Genomic DNA, 20,586 nt, shown 5'->3' with positions numbered 1-20,586 from the left:
TCTGTCTGGAATATTTTCAGCTATATTTTAAGATTAAATTACATGCGATCTATATATTTTAAGATTTCTTTCCTCGAATGTTGGGAAAGAATAAACATTACAAGAAGTTTTTATTTTACTTCCTACGATTCTAATACCGAAAAATGAATCTGTTTGTAGTTATATTATTAGTACAAACTTAGATTCGTTATTATTTTAACAAATTGTTTGCACAAAGAAATTTTAATATCCCACACATTGATACAGTTTTCTTTTCGACATATGGATGCAGTATTAGATCCCATTTAACTACAAAAATGCACTTAAAATATTTGCAGATGGAACCAAGCAGAGAAACACTGAGCTACTTGAGATGGAATTACTACTTCTTTATAAATTAGAAACGACTCGTAAGAAATATTCCATGAAAAAAAAAAAAAAAAAAAAAAACAAGTAAACATCGACAGGATCATTTCCATATTTTCATTTTTTGTTAATTGTCAACATTGTTTATACTTATTAGGATCACACAAACGCGGCGTAAAAAAGTAATACAGATCATCAACGGTTTTCAAAACTATTAAACTTTATACCAACACACTCTTGCTTGAAATGTTATTAGAATGCCAGACTTCCGTATTTTCAATAACTTGTGAGACAATGGAGCACGGTACCCGTTCTTGTTGTTCGAACTCCCTTTATGAAAGAACTAAAATTTCATGTTCCTTGAAGAACAAAAACATTAGTATCACAATGGTATTTTGAATTTTGGAGCTGCCTTCGTTTTGCTCCAAAGTGAATGAAAAGCTGCCTCGGTTTTCACGCAAACTCGGAGTACAGGCAGCTCCATCTGCCGCATTTCTTTGGAACTAGCGGGTGGAGCTGCTTCATTCTTATATCAAACGAAGCGCCTTTTTCTTTTGTATGTGACTGGATGTGCAACTCAATAGCGGCACAAAGTGGAGCTCAGGCACGTAGCCAGGATTTCGTAATAGGGGGGGTCCGTGACAAAATACTGTGGTTAGCAGACCACGGGCTCGATCATACTAAACTATTTTACTGGCAACATATGTTGGTCCGTTTAGTCTGTATTTGGTAATAGGGGCGGCGTGACATGAAGTACTGTGGTTACACACCAGGGGCACAATCCATCTAAACTATTTTACTGGCAACATACCCATATTGGTTTGTTAGGACACTAAAATGAGGATATGTCGGTAAGTATTTTAATAACAAACTATAAAAAAATCTCAAGTAAAAAAATATGTAAAACGTTTTGTAAAAGATATCATCTTCCGAGTGATTCGAACTCAGTTCTTGTCTTCTTTCTTTTTCTTTTCCTCATCTTCATTTAATGTCGTCAAGGATGACAATGAGATCTCTTTCGACAGTAAACACATCCTATAAAATGGATTAGTGTTGCCGAGAAACTGAAAATTTCTTCAACAAGTGTAACTGGAATCTATGTTGCCATGCTCATATTATTGGCGATTGGGAGCATTTTTTAAGTTCTACCTGAGAGTGTCTGTTCGAACCAGTTTATCGATCGTCATTTGTAGTCCATAGGATTAGCTTGGAACTAGATGGAATTCGAAATGCTCCATTACAATAATATACATTTTTAACTTGAATCCCCCCGTTTCCTCCACACATAGCTCCTCATAAGAAAGAGTAGCCAAACGCTTGCTGTGGCTTTTTATTTTAAATGCTGGTTCTTCTTTTTCTTTTTGTTTCATCCTTCCTTAATATTTTTTCGTTTCTGGTCTAAAGGGGGGGTCCGGACCCCCCGGACCCACCCCTTGGCTACGTGCCTGGTGGAGCTGCCTCCTTCTTGCACCAAACCCTTCAATTGTTATTTTCTGTCCATGCAATGTTAATATACAGTGATTACCAAGTCCCGTTACCCCTTATATTTTATATAGATAATGAATTGTTGTTTCTTATTGTTGCAGGTGCTCATATACATCTAAATCATGGCTGCTGAGTCCACTTACACCATGGAGAAACGGGTGGTAATAAGCACGTGGGCTTACGAACGACCCCATGCAGAAAATTAAATGTATATTCAACATGGTTTCTCTGTAAGATTTCAGAAATATTCCTCTCCAAAACCAACAATTTTACAGTGGGCAAAACAGCTCTTTGCAATTGGTTGCATAAAAGTTTACAACGATAACGTTGTTATGTTGTTGTATATAGTATTGACAATCTGTGCCAGCTTATAAAAAAACGATCAGAGGCGAATTAGTGAAACAGTATTGTGTGAAAAGAAAAGAAAGATACATAGAGATATCAAGAGATTATTCTTTTGTAATCAAAAATTAGAAAAAAAGAGTTGTTGCTATGGATGCATAATAAATAAGTGTATGTAGAGATAGACATCTTGTTATGTACGCTTCTCATGAGTGGATATTAAACTCAGTTAAGAAAGTGACAAAACGTATATGAGTTATATTATTTATGAAGTAATTTAAGTTTTATTCTTCTAAAATTGGTGCCTTAAACCCGGAAAATAAGTTTGTCGTTTAGAAGTACAGTAAAAACGGCCAACATTATAAGCGACCTTAGTGTGACCACTCTAAGAAGCGGAAAAGTGATACGCCGAAATATTATCATGAGTGTCGGATAGAAATACAACTGGAGAGCGGAGTACTCATCTAGAGATTAATCCCAACGAAAATCTTACTGACATTTTAAAAGATATAGCTCATCAAATTAGGAATCTTGACGAAAAGACTCAAGATCAAGCTCGAAAAAGTGAAGAAATCCCACAACAAATTAGGAATCTTGACGGAAAAGTGAAGAAATAGCACAACAAATTAGGAATCTTGACGAAAGAGAAGCTCGAAAATGTGAAGAAATCGCACAACAAATTAGGAATCTTGACGAAAAGACTCAAAACCAAGCTCAAAAAAGTGAAGAAATCGCACAACAAATTAGGAATCTTGACGAAAAAGAAGCTCAAAAAAATGAAGAAATAGCACAACAAATTAGGAATCTTGAAGAAAAACTAGACCGGAAAATAAGCCAACAAACGAAGGATTTTGAAGAAAAGCTAGAACAGTTAGAACAATGCAACGAAAACAAGTGGGAAGCTGTTCAGCGTCAACTTTCACAGATGAACCAGCATATTGTAGTCAAATTTGAGCAATATGACGAAAAGATGGAGAGAGTATCACAGAGAGTCACGGAATTTCAAAACTCTGTAGATCTCATAGAGGCAACATTAAACGCCCATGATACCCACATCCAGTTATTACAGGAGGAGGTTAATCTTATAAAAGAAAATTGTGTTTCCGAGAGTGCAACGCAAGACGGTGGATATAGGAACATGGTGGGTCCTGCATTTAATACTAGTGAACCTAGTCGCCATCCTAGGACGATGTTGGAAGTTAACGAACCTTCAAGTTGTGGAGAGGAAAGTATCGATAGGGAAAGAAGAGTGAGGCAGTCATCCCGGCGAAGCTCCAACAGGTATATGAAGACTATAACAGGTAAACCCATACGATTCAGTGAAGTTAAATCACTTACCAAATTCAGTGGCATACCGGAAGATGTACCCGCTAGGGAGTTTCTTGAAAAATTTGAGGATGAGTGCGAGCTTATAGGTGTAGATGAGTCGCAGTATTTAAAATTATTGCCGCATATATTGTTACCACCCTGTTTAACATGGTTCAAGGCTATCAGGGGTAGTCTTCATACATATTCTGATTTTAAGAATGCTCTATTATCTAATTACGAAAATGATTTCATGACAGCGAATAGGGATGCCATCTTGAGAACAAAACATTTTAATCCAAAATTGCATAGGAGTATTACGGAATTTGTAGCATCTACATATAATGAGTTGAGATCACTAAATCCAAATCATCCGGAATCTCGTATTATAGCTTCCATTTGAATCTTATTGCCATTCCGATTACAACAATTGTTAATGTCGGCACAATGCATCAACTTTAACCATTTAATTATGCTTATTCTAAGTTATGAAAGTCAGTCAGCAATACAGGATAATAGAATATAAGATAGAGGTCAGGGTAATTCTGGACGTAATCAGCCACAATATGCTTCTGTTCGTAATGTGAATGTACAACCTGAAAATTATTCCCATGTGCCTAGTTTTAATAATAGAATAAATACTTATAATCGTACCGGTAATCAAACACAAACCAATCACAGAAGTGATGTTAGGAATTTTAGAAACAGCAACAGAAATTTCAGTAGTAATAATAATTATCGCCGATTTTCATAAAATCAATTTGTAGATGGCAGGAATTCTATAAACAGGAATCAAAATATGGTAACAGTGCCTAATTGCCAAGAATGTACACAAGATTGTGCTATACAATGTTGTTTAAATGAACCCTTCGAACGTATAATTTGAACTATCAAAAAAGGCGTCTGATGGATTTGTATTAAATCGACCTTTGCTTACGTCTATGGTTATTATGTTCTTTATTCGAGTTATTATTAAAATGTATGTTAAGTAATGAAATTATGTTTTGGTAATTAAGGATTTTAAATTCGAACATCGAATCAAAATGTGTGTTCCATCAAAAGATCATAATTTTAATGTAAACGCATCAAGGTAATGACAGATATATAAAACAGATGCAACTTATTATATGGAAAGAATATGAATAATGAATATCGAATCTCTTAATTTTCCATGTTTATATGTTCTAATGCTTTCTGATCCTACTAATATTTAATATTTTAAAGATCTTTATTTGTGATTAATGTTGTTTGAACATGAAGGAAACTATTAGCTAGATTCAAATTTTGAATAGGCCCATTGATGATAATTGTAAATCGACGTATTAATAAATATGAAAAAAAATGTAATGTTATAATATATTGTATATTTGAAGAGTAAAATATTTGTATTAAAAATAATATTGAGTATATACGAGGGCTATTCAAAAGGTAGGTGTTTCATGATCTCCAACCCAGGGTTCTTTCCTTCATAGTGAAACTATTACAGAAGTCCCGTTCGAACGACATTCTACAACGATAACGTTGTTATGTTGTTGTATATAGTATTGGCAATCTGTACCAGCTTATAAAAAGGCGATCAGAGGCGAATTAGTGAAACAGTATTGTATGAAAAGAAAAGAAAGATACATAGAGATATCAAGAGATTATTCTTTTGTAATCGAAAATTAGAAAAAAAAAAAGAGTTGTTGCTATGCATGCATAATAAATAAGTGTATGTAGAGATAGACATCTTGTTATGTACGCTTCTCATGAGTGGATATTAAACTCAGTTAAGAAAGTAACGAAACGTATATGAGTTATATTATTTATGAAGTAATTTAAGTTTTATTCTTCTAAGTTAAGCCCCGCTCAGGACGACCACCAACACGACTGCATACGTTAGAGAATATCTCAATGAGTCATCTCCTGATAAATGGATTGGACCTGTCCTGTCCATTTACCTGCACCCTTGGAGTGGCCATCCCGAAGTCCTGATCTGTCACTTGCAACAATGCATTATGGGGGTTCATAAAACACAAGGTTATCATCACATGTTACGAGATAAGGGGGCGCGGTGGCTCAGTGGTAGAGCGTTCACCTCCGGTGATTGGGGTCCCTGGTTCGATCCCAGCTCGCGCCGTGTGGACTTTGTGGTGGACAAACACCGTGCTCGTGGGTTTTCCCGGGGTTCTCCCGTTTCCTCTCACTTTCTTCATTCCACCATTTTCATTCATTTCTCATAATCACCGTCTCCTTTAGCCTAACCGGCATAACCGTGGGACATAAAACTAAAGATTTCATTTCATTTCATGTTACGAGATAGGTGACGAACTTAAGGATGTTGTTCGACATGCATTTACTGCAATCACGCTAGCAATGTTAAGAATTTCACATCGTACATGGAGAAGAATTATACTCTGTTATGAAAACGATGGTGTAGATACAGACATTCTGGAATAAACGGTCACTACTGTAATAAACTACTTCAATTTTGTCCTCTACCATGATCCCACATTAATACAATGCGACCATCTATGAATATATGAACATGTGATAGAGGGTGACGGGAGTTTGTGATCATCTTATACATATCAAATCAAAAAAATGTGGTATTAGCCTTGAATGTTTTGTGCAAATATAATAACATACATCACTACTTTACCCTAATATTGACCACACATAAATAGAAAATTCATATTCTATAATCCACGTAAACACATATATTTTGTCAAGTCACAATCTAATAATCTTTTTCAGGCCACTAAGCATGCATCTGTACCAGAATCAAAATAGGAAGGTAATCAAACATAAATATTTGTGTAAATTAGTTCTATAAAGACCAGGAAAGAACAATTCTAAATAAAATAAAAGTATCCACTAAACTGTATTTGTTCTATTGATATTTGTCTCTTGTAGCCATGTTTACAAAAAATAAAATAAAATCAGTTTTACGTCCCACGCCTATGCCGGCTAGGCTAAAGGAGACGGTGATGATGAGTAATGAGTGTAATGGTGGAATGAAGAAAATGGGAGGAAACGGGAGAACCCCGAGGAAACCCACGCACACGGTGTTTGTCCACCACAAAGTTCACTTGGCGGGAGCAGGGTTTGAACCCGAGACTCCAAGAACCAGAGGTGAACGCTCTACCACTGAGCCACCGCGGCTCCTAGCCATGTTTACAGTAATAAGTGTTATTCTATATAACAAAACTAGTTTGAAGAATTTTTCAGTACTATAAATTTAAGGTCATTGAATTGAAAAAGCAGTTACTTTTTTTTTTTTTTTTTTTTTTTTTTTTTTACCAAGACTCTCATTCTGTCAAAATATTAATATTTTAGATATGAAGTAAAACATTGTGCAATGCTCAGAAATATGATCATTGAACTCTGTGGAAGGAGAGACTAAAAGAAAACTAGCCATGAATCATGTTCGTTGCCTTTTTCATTCTCTTAAAATGCACCTTCCACCTAATAAAATAATTTGAACTGCACTATTAGAACCTCCAAAACATTATAGTTAACTTTAATTTTGAAGAAACTCTGAAGCAAAATAATGTTACAGCTTACGGTACTGCCAAAGATTTACTGATCAACAAGCATATAAGCAAGTTATGTCGCTGATGAAATAATGGCCTCTCTGCTCAGAAAAATTTAAGAAATACTCTTGCAATTTATATATTTTTCCAATTGTTTTATTTAATAGATTTTTCTCTTTAATTTTATTTCAATACTTCCTTTTGGGCTTCATTAATTAAACTTCAGGTGAACAACATACCTTACTTTTGCTAAAACTAACAAAATTGTAAATATATATATACCAAGCTAACACGAAAGATTTTTTACCTCATGTGGTTGATGACGCACTAGTATCTGGTCATTAGTGCGTACCAGTGGTACCTAGACGTACCTGTCCAGGCGAGCTTTTTTCCATGCCTCGGAGACCTTGTCCGATGGCAATCGTTATGCCTTGTGACACGTGTAGAGCAGAGATACCTTTCTGGAACGTTTCTTGTATCTCATGGCGAAGAGATGGCTCTTGATGATATGACGACTTTCACGTCATTATTGTGAAGCAATGAATTGACGAATGATGTGCTTCATAGCCCATCCTATCCACCCTCATCATCCGTACAAGCGATAGCTACTCGTCATTAACGCGTTCTGCACCAGCACAGTTAACCCTGGCGACGGTAGTTTTGACTGAATTTACGTACTCATTGTACACTCTTAATACAATCCAGTGTCTGCACGATTTCAGAAATGAATGATCCATACGCCTGACAACGACTACCTAGCCGCAATCAAGTGGGATGAGGTCTCGTGTTTTACCCATCCTGAAGTCAACTGGTTCTCATAAACCCTGTACGAGATCTGAAGTCCTCGCTGTTACACACCACGCCCACCTAATACATTCATGAAGCTGAGCACAGCGCCATATCTTCAGAACGATAATTCAATCACTCATGAGTGTATATAAATCCTGGGATCTCCTTACAGAAAAAATGTCTTCCCACCGAACTCCAAATAATAGGTGGTCGGGGTATCAGACTAAGCGTAGAGTGATGGGTCAGAAATGGTCATATTGAATGAAAATCTTTGAATTTTATTACATAGAATTTGAAATGGGGCGAACACCTGATCAATGGCATCCAAATATTAAAGGATAATGAAAATGGATTGAGTGTAGTGGTCCAACTTTGAGACTTGGGTAGTTCAGACATCATCTGATTTCTATTGAGTCTTCTGGAGATATGTAAAAGATAATACTATAAAAGCATGCGCTTGCATTTGATTACAATATCAAAAAGACATGTACTCTCACATGTTACATCGTACTAGGAAATTTAAGTCCCACTTTCCATCCCCTAACAAACAAAAGCAGCTTTATTTTTTTCACTTCAATGAGATAAATGTACAATAAATATAACAAAAACTGTTTTGTTACAATTAATACGCTTTCAGCACATCATTAAAAAGAGAAAGAATCCATTAAGAACATACTCTACATTTCTAACTATACTCTATACAGTTCAAACACTTACACTACTATACACTAAAATGGTGAACGGAAATATTTTCTTACATATCACATGGTTCTATCTTATGTTCATGGTTTACTAGAAGACCATTCACGATATGACCGGCATTAGTTTCAGGTAAACTGCTAATCAAATACAACCATTGTAGAGTACACAAACGTCAGAGCACGGGGCACTGTCAAGTGTCCCGAACAATCTTAACAAATGGCCTTTAAACTAAAATATCCATTGAAGCTTTCGTGGCGACGTATTGCAAACAGGTTTTCTCGCGTTAGCAGCCAGGTAAATACTGTTGTATCTTGCAACGTTTCGAGGTCTAACATCGTTCTCATCTTCAGGCTAATATGTCGGCACAATAGAGTGCGTCGAATATATACTTCATGTGTGTGTGATTGGACTCTTCTGATTGGTGGTTGAAATGGCGGCTTCTGATTGGTACTTGAAATGGCGGGATATGTTTGGTATCCATATTTGACTCAGTTGGAATCTCGTGTCTCTGTTAAGGTCCGTTTCTTCTTGCGTGATTGCATCAGTTTCTTTTATTCTCCCATCTCTTGAACATGTTGCTATTATTTTAGTATGTGTAAATAAAATCACGCAAAAAAAAAAAAAAAAAAAAAAAAACGAATCTTAACAGAGACACAAGATTTCAACTGAGTCAAACATGGACACCACTCATACCCCGCCATTTTAAGTACGTCAGAAGCCGTCATTTCAACCATCAATCAGATGAGTAAAATCACACACACATGAAGTATATATTCCACGCATTCTATTGCCCTATCATATTTGCCTGAAGATGATTACAATGTCAGCCCTCAAAACGTTGCAAGATACAACAGTACTTACATGGCTGCTAACCCAAGAAGACCTGTTTGCGACCTTTAAACTACATGCCAAACAAAAGAACACATTACTGCTTCCATAGACACACACAAAATCTAATAGAAAGAAGAAGGAGTAAGTTGCACATTTGAAAAAATGTTCCTCCCTTTACATTTTTTGTAACTATTTTATCAGGCCTTGTTTCCATTTTGTACTAATACACAATAACACACTGAGCAAGGCTATGTGATAAAATGTAAAAAACACTATCACGTAACAGTTTCACTGTCTCTTCATCAGTCTTCCACTCCTTCTGGCTGGGAGTTGGTCCTCACTTATATACTCTCTATGTTTCCCGAGCCTTAAGAGAGAAGAAATATTGAGAATAATAAAAGAGGAAATGAGTGAAAAGAGGGGAATTGGGACAGTACGAAGGTAAGAAAAGGATTAGAGGCATTGTGGGAGAATGGATACTGCATAATCAGAGACAGGATTGTTAAAATGAAGGAAGTACTTAATATAGGATCTTGTTTGAGTCCGGTACTATCAGATATAATAATGAATCGATGGGAGAAGGAGACGATAGAAAGGAGGAGGAGAGAGACTGCTTCTTTTTTACCGTTATGTGGCAGCTGGAGAAATTCATAAGAGACGTGGAAGATGAAAAGAAAGGGATTAGACTACAAAATGAAAAATAAGTAGACAAGGAGATAAACTATTTAGATATGAAGATAAAGAAGTCGGAAGGAGGAGAGTTTATTACATCCTGGTAAAAAAAAAAAAAAAAAAGTATGCAGCGGGAGTGTATTGCCACAAACGAAGTGATGTGGATGAGGGTACAAAGAAGAATTTCATAAAAGGCATGGAAGAAAGAATAGGAGACCTAAACACAAATGAAGAACAAAAGAAAACAGATTTAAAGAAGTTCTGGACACAACTAAGGAGAAATGGATGCAACGAAGAGGATAGGGTCACAAGAAACATAGCAAGAGATAGAAAGAAAGAGGAAGAAGACAAGAACAAAAAATGGTTTGGAATAGAAAGCCTAGGCAAAGAAACAGAGAAAACAAAGAGAATGCATCGGAAAGCAGGAATTAGAACGTACAGGAAAGGAGGAAGCAGAATAATTGAACTAATCAGAAGAACCAGGAGAAAAGCAATGGTGGACAAAGATCAAAGGGGAAAAGTAGGATGCGCGGAGTGTAACAAAATTTACATAGGAGAAACAAAAAAGAAAATGCAAGAAAGGATAAAACAGCACCAGGATGATGTCAGATTGAAAAGGGACAACAATGCGATATACAAGCATCACAAAGAGAGAAACCACAGGATGGGGTGGGAAGGAGCAGAGGTCATAGAAGTAGAGAACAAAACTTTCGTGATAAAATGGAAGAAAGCCAGGGAGATTATGAAGGCAAGAGACAAGGTGATGAATTGGAATGCAGGATTCTCGATAAATAAAGAGTGGGAGAAGATTCTGCTTAAAGAAGAAGAAATGAATAGGAAGAAAACAGAAAGAGAAAAAAATTAACAAGGAAAATAAGGATGATTAGAAGACAGAATGTATTCAGCGAAAAAAGTAAACTTTCAATTGGACACGTGTGCAGCTAAAAAGTGAAAGTGAAAGCCGCACAAGAAGGGGCGGAGCCTAATTAAAAGCTGATCTCCGGAGAGTATATAAGTGAGGACCAACTCCCAAGCAGCCAGAAAGAGTGGAAGTCTGATGAAGACACAGTTATTGTGTTGAAACTGTTACGTTATATATATATATATATATATATATATATATATATATATATATATATATATATATATTACATATTATCACATAGCCTTGCTCAGTGTGTTATTGTGTATTAGTACATTTCTTGTACAAATATTCCAGTCACAGCTCTCAGTGTATAAAATTCATGTAAAATATGTTATTAATAACAACCTTGTAAATTTAGGAACTCTGAATTCCACAAACCCATGTATTTGTACATTAACCGGAAATTTCTTTTAAAACAAGTTTTCCTATACTTTAAACACTTACATCTCACTAGTCTGTTTTCACGTTCATCTTATAAACACATTTTGTTACACGAGAAGCATTGTCTGCTTTGACAATTTCCTTATTAATCAGTACTAGAAAAATATAGTTTGTTGTACTGTTTGCTCGAAATTCGTGTTAAACACACTTTCCAACCAGTCAGCTTCTTACATGATGAGCAATCACATTCGCAATTCCGATTTTTACTACTGTTTTCCTTGTGAGTATATATGTGTGCAAGAAAGGCGCATCTTTGACTGTATATGGCTTCACAAATATCACACACGTAATAGTTGGTCTGTACCACAGACCTTACACACCTATCCAGACATACTTTCCAACCAACGTTGTGATCACATTCAGCACATGTGCAGTAGCAGCAATACCTTCTCTTTTTTCTATGCCGACAAAGATGAATTAGCATCGGAGTTCTCTTTTTAAAGCCTAAATTACATTTTGGGCATTTGAATGGCCGCAGTTTAACGACATTCTCTCTATTAGATGGGTCAGCAGATTTAGTGACACTATCTCTACTAGATGGGTCAGCAGATTTAGCGACACTGACTCTAATAGATGAGTCACAAGCTCTAACGACATTCTCCCTACTAGACGAATCACCTCGTTTAACGACATTCTCTCTATTAGATGAGTCATTAGGTTTAACGCAGTTCTCCCTACTAGATGAATCACCTCGTTTAACGACATTCTCTCTACTAGATGGGTCAGCAGATTTAGTGACACCATCTCTACTAGATGAATCACCAGGTCTAACCACGTTCTCGCTATTAAATGGTAAACCATGTTTAAAATAAGCAATTTTTTCCTTAATACGCCTATATGAGTCATCAGATTTATGTACATCAGATTTATGTACATCAGATTTATGTAATTTTAAATGTACGTTCACACCGTAACTGTTGTCAAAAGCTAAATTGCATACAGCGCATAAGTATGCATTCTTAGAATGGATAGTTTGGAAGTGGAAAAGCAGAGCATTACGGTTTGCAAAATAATCTTTACAAGAATGACACTCGAATGTAGACATAATCTGGTCGTTTGATACACTCCCACACAAAGTTTTGTTGTGAACTATCAGCGCACATCGTTTCGTGAATGGTTTGCTACATGCTTTACAAACGTAATACGTGCTACAGAAGAGAGAATGCCGTTCGAACTGTTCCTTAGAAGCAAAGACACTCTTACAAATATTACAAAAATACAAACTTGAATTATCGAGAGGTTTGTAGATCATACAAGTAACACTACCATCTAACACGATGTCATTATTTGATTCATGTTGGTTATTCTTCTCCGAAAGTGATACAACAGGTGTAATACTCCTTGGGGTTACGGAGACATCGCCAACTTCATTATTCACTTCGGTTCTTGTATGCATCTGATTGTCCTCAGGATTACAAACTCTATTCGCATCTACCTGCGTAGTTTCGTTCCACAAAGAACTATTTGCTTTCCTCAATGCAGACCTGGAAAGTAAAAGCACAATATACAGTAACACACATATGAACCAGAGCGCAATTTATATATTATATACCAGTTGCTCTGTGGCTAAAATAATGGCATCTTTCAGGAGACCTAAAAAGAAGCAAAAATGTGTAGTAAACATAGGGCATAAAATGTCTATTTCCACAGTTATGAGTTGCCGAAAATGACGGAAAGTAAAATTTAAGGCCTGTTATACACTATGGAATAGATCCTAGGAAATCACTTACGATTTATCCTAGAGTCAAAATCTCAACGTGTATAGCATCAGATCGTATGTCATTTCCTATATCCTAAACGATTCTATGAGATTTTTCTTGTTTAGGGCACGCTCTATTCTGGAAAGAAAATTCGTAAGATTTTGATTTAAGTGACTTTTGTTAAGAGAAATCTTTTTTTTTTTTTTTTTTTTTTTTTTTTTTTTTTTTTGAGGTATGCAATTTAACAATATAGCGCCTGGTATTAATATCAGTAAAATTTTGAAAGAACATTTTACAGGAAATCCAAACATGTGGGCGCTGCACCCGTGAGTTTAATATTTCGTGAGAAATGCAGTATTAAAAGTTGCAACTCTCAAGCACGTAATCAGGTCAGACAGGAAAACTCTTCACGTGTTTGGCACAAAAGAGTAGGAATTTCAACGAGATATGTCGTAACATTTTTCCTAAGATATTTCCAGGGATTTTTCTCATAGTGTATAGCAAGATTATTGCTCCATAGCTCGAGAACTATGAAACTTATCGTGTTAAGGATTTACACAAGAACTAGTAGACTCTCTATCTAAATATTCATGTTTCAGAATCCTATGGTGAAGCGCATCGAATGTTATAGAGGAAGCTGGGTTACAGGAAGACAGTTTATGTACTAATTGAACATAACTAACTAATTAACTCTATGGCATATGGAACACGGAGGTTCAATGCTACGTTCACAAAAGCTCTCCATTGACTCTATCCTTAGCCAACTGGATCCAGTTTCAACTTTGTATTCCTATCTCTGAGAGATCCATCTTAATATTGTCCTCCCATCTGCGCCTAGGTCTTCCTAATGGTCGTTTTCCAATTGGTCTTCTAGTCAAGACTTTGAAAGCGTTTCTACTTTCTTCCATCCTAGCTACATGACTTGCCCACTTGACTTGATGACCCTAACAATGTTTGGTAAATCGAAAAAAAAAAAAAAAATATGTAGTTCCTCGTTATGAAGTTTACACCATACGCCATTCCCCATTCCCGTTCCCCTTGGGCCCGAATATTCGCCTCAGGATCTTGTTCTCAAATACTTTCAGTCTATGTTCTTCCCTCAAAGTAAGCGACCATGTTTCGCAACCAGTCTTATATGCAGATGATGTAAATGTTTTAGTGAAAGGAAGCACAATGTCGCAGCTAGAAAATAACTTCAAACTAACTGTAGAAAGATTGACAACATGGGCATCCAGTAACAACTTAGAGATAAATGTGGACCAATCTAAGGTACTATATTTTCATCTTTCAGCCAAACTGCTAAAAACTCCAGTAATAAAGAACGATTCTCTACTTTTAAGTTATTCCTCTTCAGTAAATCTTAGGGTTAATTATTCAAGAAAGTGTGGAAAGAAGATACTTTAAGCTTAAACAACACATTGTGCAGTCTAAATTTTGTTTTATATAAACTACAAGGCACTGTTTCTCGACACACTCTGCTTTTATTATACTATGGCACTTCTCAGTTTTGGAGTTATTTTGGGGGGAGCATCGCACCTTGCCCTAACCACCTTCCGCACACAGAAAAAAGTCATACGTATTATTTTTAACTTGAAACCAAGATCATCTTGTAGAGAAATATTTAAACTCCACAGAATTCTAACGCTCCCATCTCTGTACATATACAAAAGCATTATGTTTACTAAGACTAATTGGCATTCCTTTATAGTTACATCTTTTGAACATTTACATAAAACAAGGAAAGCTACGGATGTTTATGTCTCGCAACAAAATTATAGCTCAACTAGAAATAGTGTCTACAAAATGTGTGCTCTATGTGTACAAGGTTGTATAATCACTTACCCCAGCATTTTAAAAACATTAAGAACATAAAGGTGTTTAACAATGAGATGTTCAAATTTCTTGTGGATAAAGCTTATTATAGCGTTTCTGAATATCTAGATTGTAATTCTTAAGCTAAGTATATATTTAGGTATATTCTTTGGCACTGTTATTTTGTTATCGACTGTAATTTAATTTTCTTTTAGTGTTTTATTTTATCGTTTACTATTATCTTTGTAATTTGATGTATTATTTTCCGACGTGTCCTATGTGCTTAGTCTTCTGCAACCTCTATGTACAGAAAGGATGAAACTAAACTAAACTAAAGTAAGAAAAACAGGCATGATTATCATTTTGTATATTTTAGGCTTCAAATTCCTCGATAGAATTCGCGACAAGAGATTTTGAATTGAATAATAACACGAATTTCCCGCTTTTAAACGACGTTTAATTTCTTTGTGAATATGATTTTTGTCTGTTAATGTTGATCCTAGATATTTGAAATTACCCACTTTATCAAAAGTATTATTTAATATTTTAACGCATCCATAATTTGCCGTATTACGGTCTCGACACACTTCAATGTACTTAGTTTTCTCAGCATTTACTTCTAAACCCAAGTCACTGCAAGCGTTTAGCAGGACTCTGCACTTCTTTCTATTGTTCTCCTACCAACCCCTATTAAATTTACATCATCAGCATAAGCTATAACCTGGTGAACACCGTTCAACTCTAGGCCTTGGTTGGTATCTTTGATCTTCTTTATAGCATCTTCTTTATAGCGTTGAAAAATTTTGTGGCCCCTGATCCTAAAACTAACTAGGAACGTTCAAAAATTTTGTAGCCCCTGATCCAAAAACTAATTATTGGCAAAGATCGCATTCTTTTGATCCATTTTTCGATTTCCTAAAATTCTTATTATTGTTATTTAGATTCCCTATGCTAAACCCTTCACGGAGAGTTGATAGAATATCTTACCTCTGTAATATTTACCATACAGCACTAATAGAACACATTTTATTTTTTATCTCTGACAATTGTCTTTGCAACGGAATAGCTTTCGAATCTGCCAGTACGATCTGGACTCCCAAGAAGCTGCTCAAATGAAATGTACCTTAATTACTTTCGATGGTTTGTTTTCCTACCGCTACTGCTCGATCTAATAAAGTATTAGGCGAAAGAGTATGTAGTTTACTTCCTATTGTGAGGTACTTTTCCTAATCTTCTTTAATTTGTATCATATGTCGCTTCAGATTTTTGTTCTACATTTCTTGTATGTATCATACGAAAAACGTTAAGAAAGAAATGATTACTACTTTTTTTTTTTTTCTTTTGCCATACATCTTACATCCGGAAGAAATAGAGCTTTCGACAGAAAAGTGGAGAGCAACGTTTTTACCCTAGGATGAGTGACCAAAGCCAATAATAAGAGCCTTTCAGGCCTGCATTTGAAATAAACAGTTAATTTTTACTTGTACGGCCAGCTTATTATCGCTTTTAAATAGATGTTAAGACGCAGCAAAACACAAAATGCTCTTTTCTATAGTAATGTTGTCATATCGTTTTGCTCATGAGATACAAGGTGATTTTATAATCAACTAAGACCCTGACTCCTCTCGGATAGAATTTTTTCCAAAGCAACGTTAATTCTGAAGGAACTGGAAAAAATCCACCTGACTTATCCTGGGCTAGAAACCATGGCGGTGGGGGCGCTCGATCATTTACGAAGTTTACACGATTTCTTAGATCACCTCTAAGAAAATAATTGTGTCTATGCGGTCAAGATCATAGAAAGCGTATGCTAGGTATGAAAGTGACCACAATATAATAATCTTCGATATAATAAAAACAAAAACTCAAGAAATAGTCACAAACGAGGGAGAGGAAAGATTTCTATATATCCCAGATAAAATAAATTGGGAAAAATTTTGGAACGAAATGAAATTACCAAAAATAGAAGATTGGAGCAACCTAGATCAAATAGCCCAACAGATAGAGGAAGCAACAAAAAGTGCAATAAAAAAAATCAACTAAAACTAAAACAACAACCAGATTAGAAGTAAATAATAATACATTTTAGACAAACGAACTACAAAATTTAAACAGGAAGACACGAAAAGCGAGAAAATTATACCAAAATACTATAGATAATAATCTAAGAGAAAGAAGGTTAAACAAGTACAGAAATTAAAAAAAAAAAGAAAAAACTATCAAAATAAAATAACAGAAAGTAAGAAAAGAAGCTGGCAATCTTATATTGAAAAAATCTGAATATAGATCCGTGGGGAGAGCCTTATAAAATAATAAACAAAAAAAAAACCTATTACTCTTTCAACCTTCAGAAAACTAGACGGGACGTACACAAAAACTGGAAAGAAACAGTGGAATACCTGATGGACATCTTGCTGCCAAAAGACGATCAGCGAGAAGACAATGAAACACAGACACAACTACGAAATTTAATGACGGTGACTCCAATAAAAGATCAAAGTGAAGAAGTTAAGAATGAAGAAATAATAAATCACATTGAAAGATTAAAAAATAAAAAGACACCAGGTCCAGACTGCATAAAACCAGAAATTTATAAGAAAAACGCGGATAAGTGGGCACCATACTCGTCAAAGCTGTTTAATCTATGTTTCAAAAAAGGACAAATACCCAGAAGATGAAAACAGGCTAACTTAGTAATTTTTAAGAAATTTGGCGATAAAAAAGATGATCCGAAATCCTATAGACTTATATGTTTACTAAATATCATAAGCAAACTGTTTGAAAGAACAATAACGGAAAGGATTAATCGGACGAGAGTTTTAGAAAATGACTTATTACAATATGGTTTCAGAAAAGGAAAAAACACAGAAACAGCTATTAAAAGAATGATAGACCTGATAGAAGAGGGAAAAGTAGAAAAATATCAAGTAATGATTTATGCTGACATAAGTGGAGCATTTGATAATTTATGGTGGCCAGCTTTCTTCAACGAATTAAAGAAAAAGAACATCAGTAAAACACTGTATAATATAATGATAGATTATTGTAGCGGAAGACAAATACAAATACAAACACCGGGAGAAACCATTAAAACAATAAGCACAAAAGGCTGCCCACAAGGCTCGATACTCGGGCCCTTAATGTGGGATGTTACACTACAGCCATGTTTAAATCACTTAAATAATATGCAAGAAACAATCGGTGTTGTGGGTTATGCTGATGATCTGGCAGTTGTATTTTCAGCATCATCAAGAAATGAAATAGAAGCAAAAGGGAAAATAGTATTAACAGAATTAGATAATTGGTGCAAAGAAAATAAGCTAAATTTATCACCAAGTAAAACTAAATACACGGTCTTTGGTCAAATTTTAAAGAGGGATCCAATAATAAAAATTAATGACACAAAAATTGAACACGTAAATGAATTCAAATATCTTGGAGTATGGATTGATAAAAAATTAAACTTTCATAAACATATAACAGAAATAACAGAAAAAGCAAAAAAGGTAGCCAACAAATTACTAACAGTTGCAACAAAGGACTTCAGATTGGACAAGAAGATTTTCAAGTTATATAACAAGACAATATTAATGGCAATCTTACAGTACTGCGTGGGCATATGGGGACACCGAATTTTTATGAATATTAAACTAAAAGAAACATTGACAAGAGTACAGAGACTTATTTTAATAAGAATAAATAACATAATGAAGACAATCCCAGCCGAAGTACTGCAATTACTTACATATGAAGAACCGATACATCTCCAAATATTAAGAAAATGTATCAAGACTTGGATCCAAAATAAAGAAATGACGAAGATATTAGAGATCACAGGAGAAATACCAAGCTTCGATGAAGATATTGAAAGAATCATCCGAACAAAATGGGAAAAATAATGGAAAAATTCCAGGAAAGGTGCCAGGACTAGAAATATTATACCAGATTTAAAAACAAGAGAAAGGATGGGAAATATAAGTAAAGATGTGATAGAATATATATCAGGACATGGACCATTTAAAACACATTTTAAAAGACAAAACTTACGAAACGATGATAAAAGCTTTTGTGGCGATCTTCACACTCCGGAGCATATTTTCTGGTCTTGCGACAGATATATAACAAACAATACAATAAAAGAAATAAAGAATGAACTGAAACAAGATAGCATAAAAACGATCATAGAAGAAGAACAAAAACTAGAAAAATTTAGTACTCTGGTTAGGCATGTTTTGGAAAACCTTTGGAAAGAAAGACGAGAAGAAAGAAAAAGAAGATAAATTTTGTGTGATACACTAAAAATAAAAATAAAATTAAATAAATTTGATATCAAACAAAAAAAATCAGATCTGAGGAAGCCAAGAGCTAAAAACTTTATCTGTTTAGTGTTTTAATGTTAGTGTAGTGTTGTAGTGCAGAACGTGTAGTGTTTGTGTTCTGTCAAGAGGCAAAATTCAAGTCTAGATAAAAAGTAAATAAACAATAAAGATAAGTTAATATGAGAAAATTTTTGGGAAATCTGGAGTACCGATTTCCTAACAAACAAGAAGAAAAACTTTTAGGAAGTCTGGAGTACCGATTTCCTAATAAACAAGAAGGAAATTTTTGTGTTTTTACTATCATAACTATCATTTTTAATATCACTTTTATATATTATATTAATATTTTTTTTTATTTTTAGTCTCTTTTCAGCTCTGTCTCTTTTCAGGTTTTATGTCTGTGATCGTCTGTGTATGTACTTTTGTAAATAATAATAATAATAAATAGTAATCTTTTTTAAATAAAAGAAGAAAATAAGGCATGGTTTATATAATTAGGCACCATGCCCTAAAACAGAGCCTCACCTCAAATCTGTCGAGGACGAAAGCCGAATAGCAGAGAGAGAAAAAATGAAATAAAAGAGTATATGAGAGAGAAAAAAAAGGCAGAGGCAAGTTGCGACTGCCCTATAATAAGACCGTAAGAAATCGGCCAAGGCAGGGGGAAGTGGGGGCTTAAAAAAAATGCTAGGTTGCACCTATCAACATTCCCAGAGCAGTTCTCGACTAATAGAGTAATTATGAACAGTTTCCGTCAAGATCTTTTATGTACTATCAATAAGCTAGTGTTGCGTAAATAATGTAATATCGCACAGAAAGCTAGCGGAAGCATCTATCATCCAGGGAAAGGCTTCATGTTTTTCGAGTATGACGGCCGAAAAATCACTTGAAAGGTTTACTCGGAACCCTCAAAAAACTGTACGGATAGCTATAAAGGTATCCAAGAAAGTTCTGCCGCTTTTTGTGAAGGCCTATGTTCAATTGGCCCTCACACGGTAAGTTGAATGCGAATGGAGATAAGGTGAAGGTCAGTTGTTGGTGTGGGTATATCCAACATATTTCCTGATTGCGGCAGTTCAGTTACACCGTGAACTTGCGTAAGGACAGAGTCAACATGGGACTTCCACAAAGTGTCATAAGGGCGTGTATGCTGTACAAGTTCAAACTGGGGTCAAACGCTGCTACAGCGGAGCGGAGATATGCAGGCCTTTGCTGAGGGTGTCGTGACTATGCAGACAGTGAGTGCAGCGGTGGTTTAACAAGTTTCAGAACGGTGACGAAACACTCGAAAACGCACCACATGCCGGAAGACCAACACATGTACAAAATGAAGATGTTCAGGCAGCAATCGAGGTGAACAATGGCCAGACATGTTAGGAACTGAGACTACAACTCAGTGTGAG

The 20,586-nt window shown here is 35.3% G+C and overlaps 1 protein-coding gene across 2 annotated transcripts in view; it reads right to left on the bottom strand.

Moving 5' to 3' along the window:
* Positions 1-11,134: 11,134 nt before the first annotated feature.
* The window catches only part of LOC145690848 (uncharacterized), an 82,852-nt gene continuing 73,400 nt past the window's right edge, over positions 11,135-20,586 (bottom strand). For both annotated transcript variants that reach the window (XM_081766207.1, XM_081766208.1), the window contains exon 3: positions 11,135-12,836. In XM_081766207.1, coding sequence (XP_081622333.1) covers positions 11,438-12,836 — 1,399 coding nt within the window. In that variant the 3' untranslated portion in view covers positions 11,135-11,437. The remainder of the gene's footprint in view (positions 12,837-20,586) is intronic.

The sequence above is a fragment of the Thermobia domestica genome, chromosome 7 (genome assembly GCF_964235325.1).
Source record: "Thermobia domestica chromosome 7, izTheDome1.hap1.1, whole genome shotgun sequence".
NCBI lineage: Eukaryota > Metazoa > Arthropoda > Insecta > Zygentoma > Lepismatidae > Thermobia > Thermobia domestica.
The sequence above is the reverse complement of the archived record's forward strand: the minus strand, read 5'-3'. Positions and strand labels throughout refer to the sequence as shown.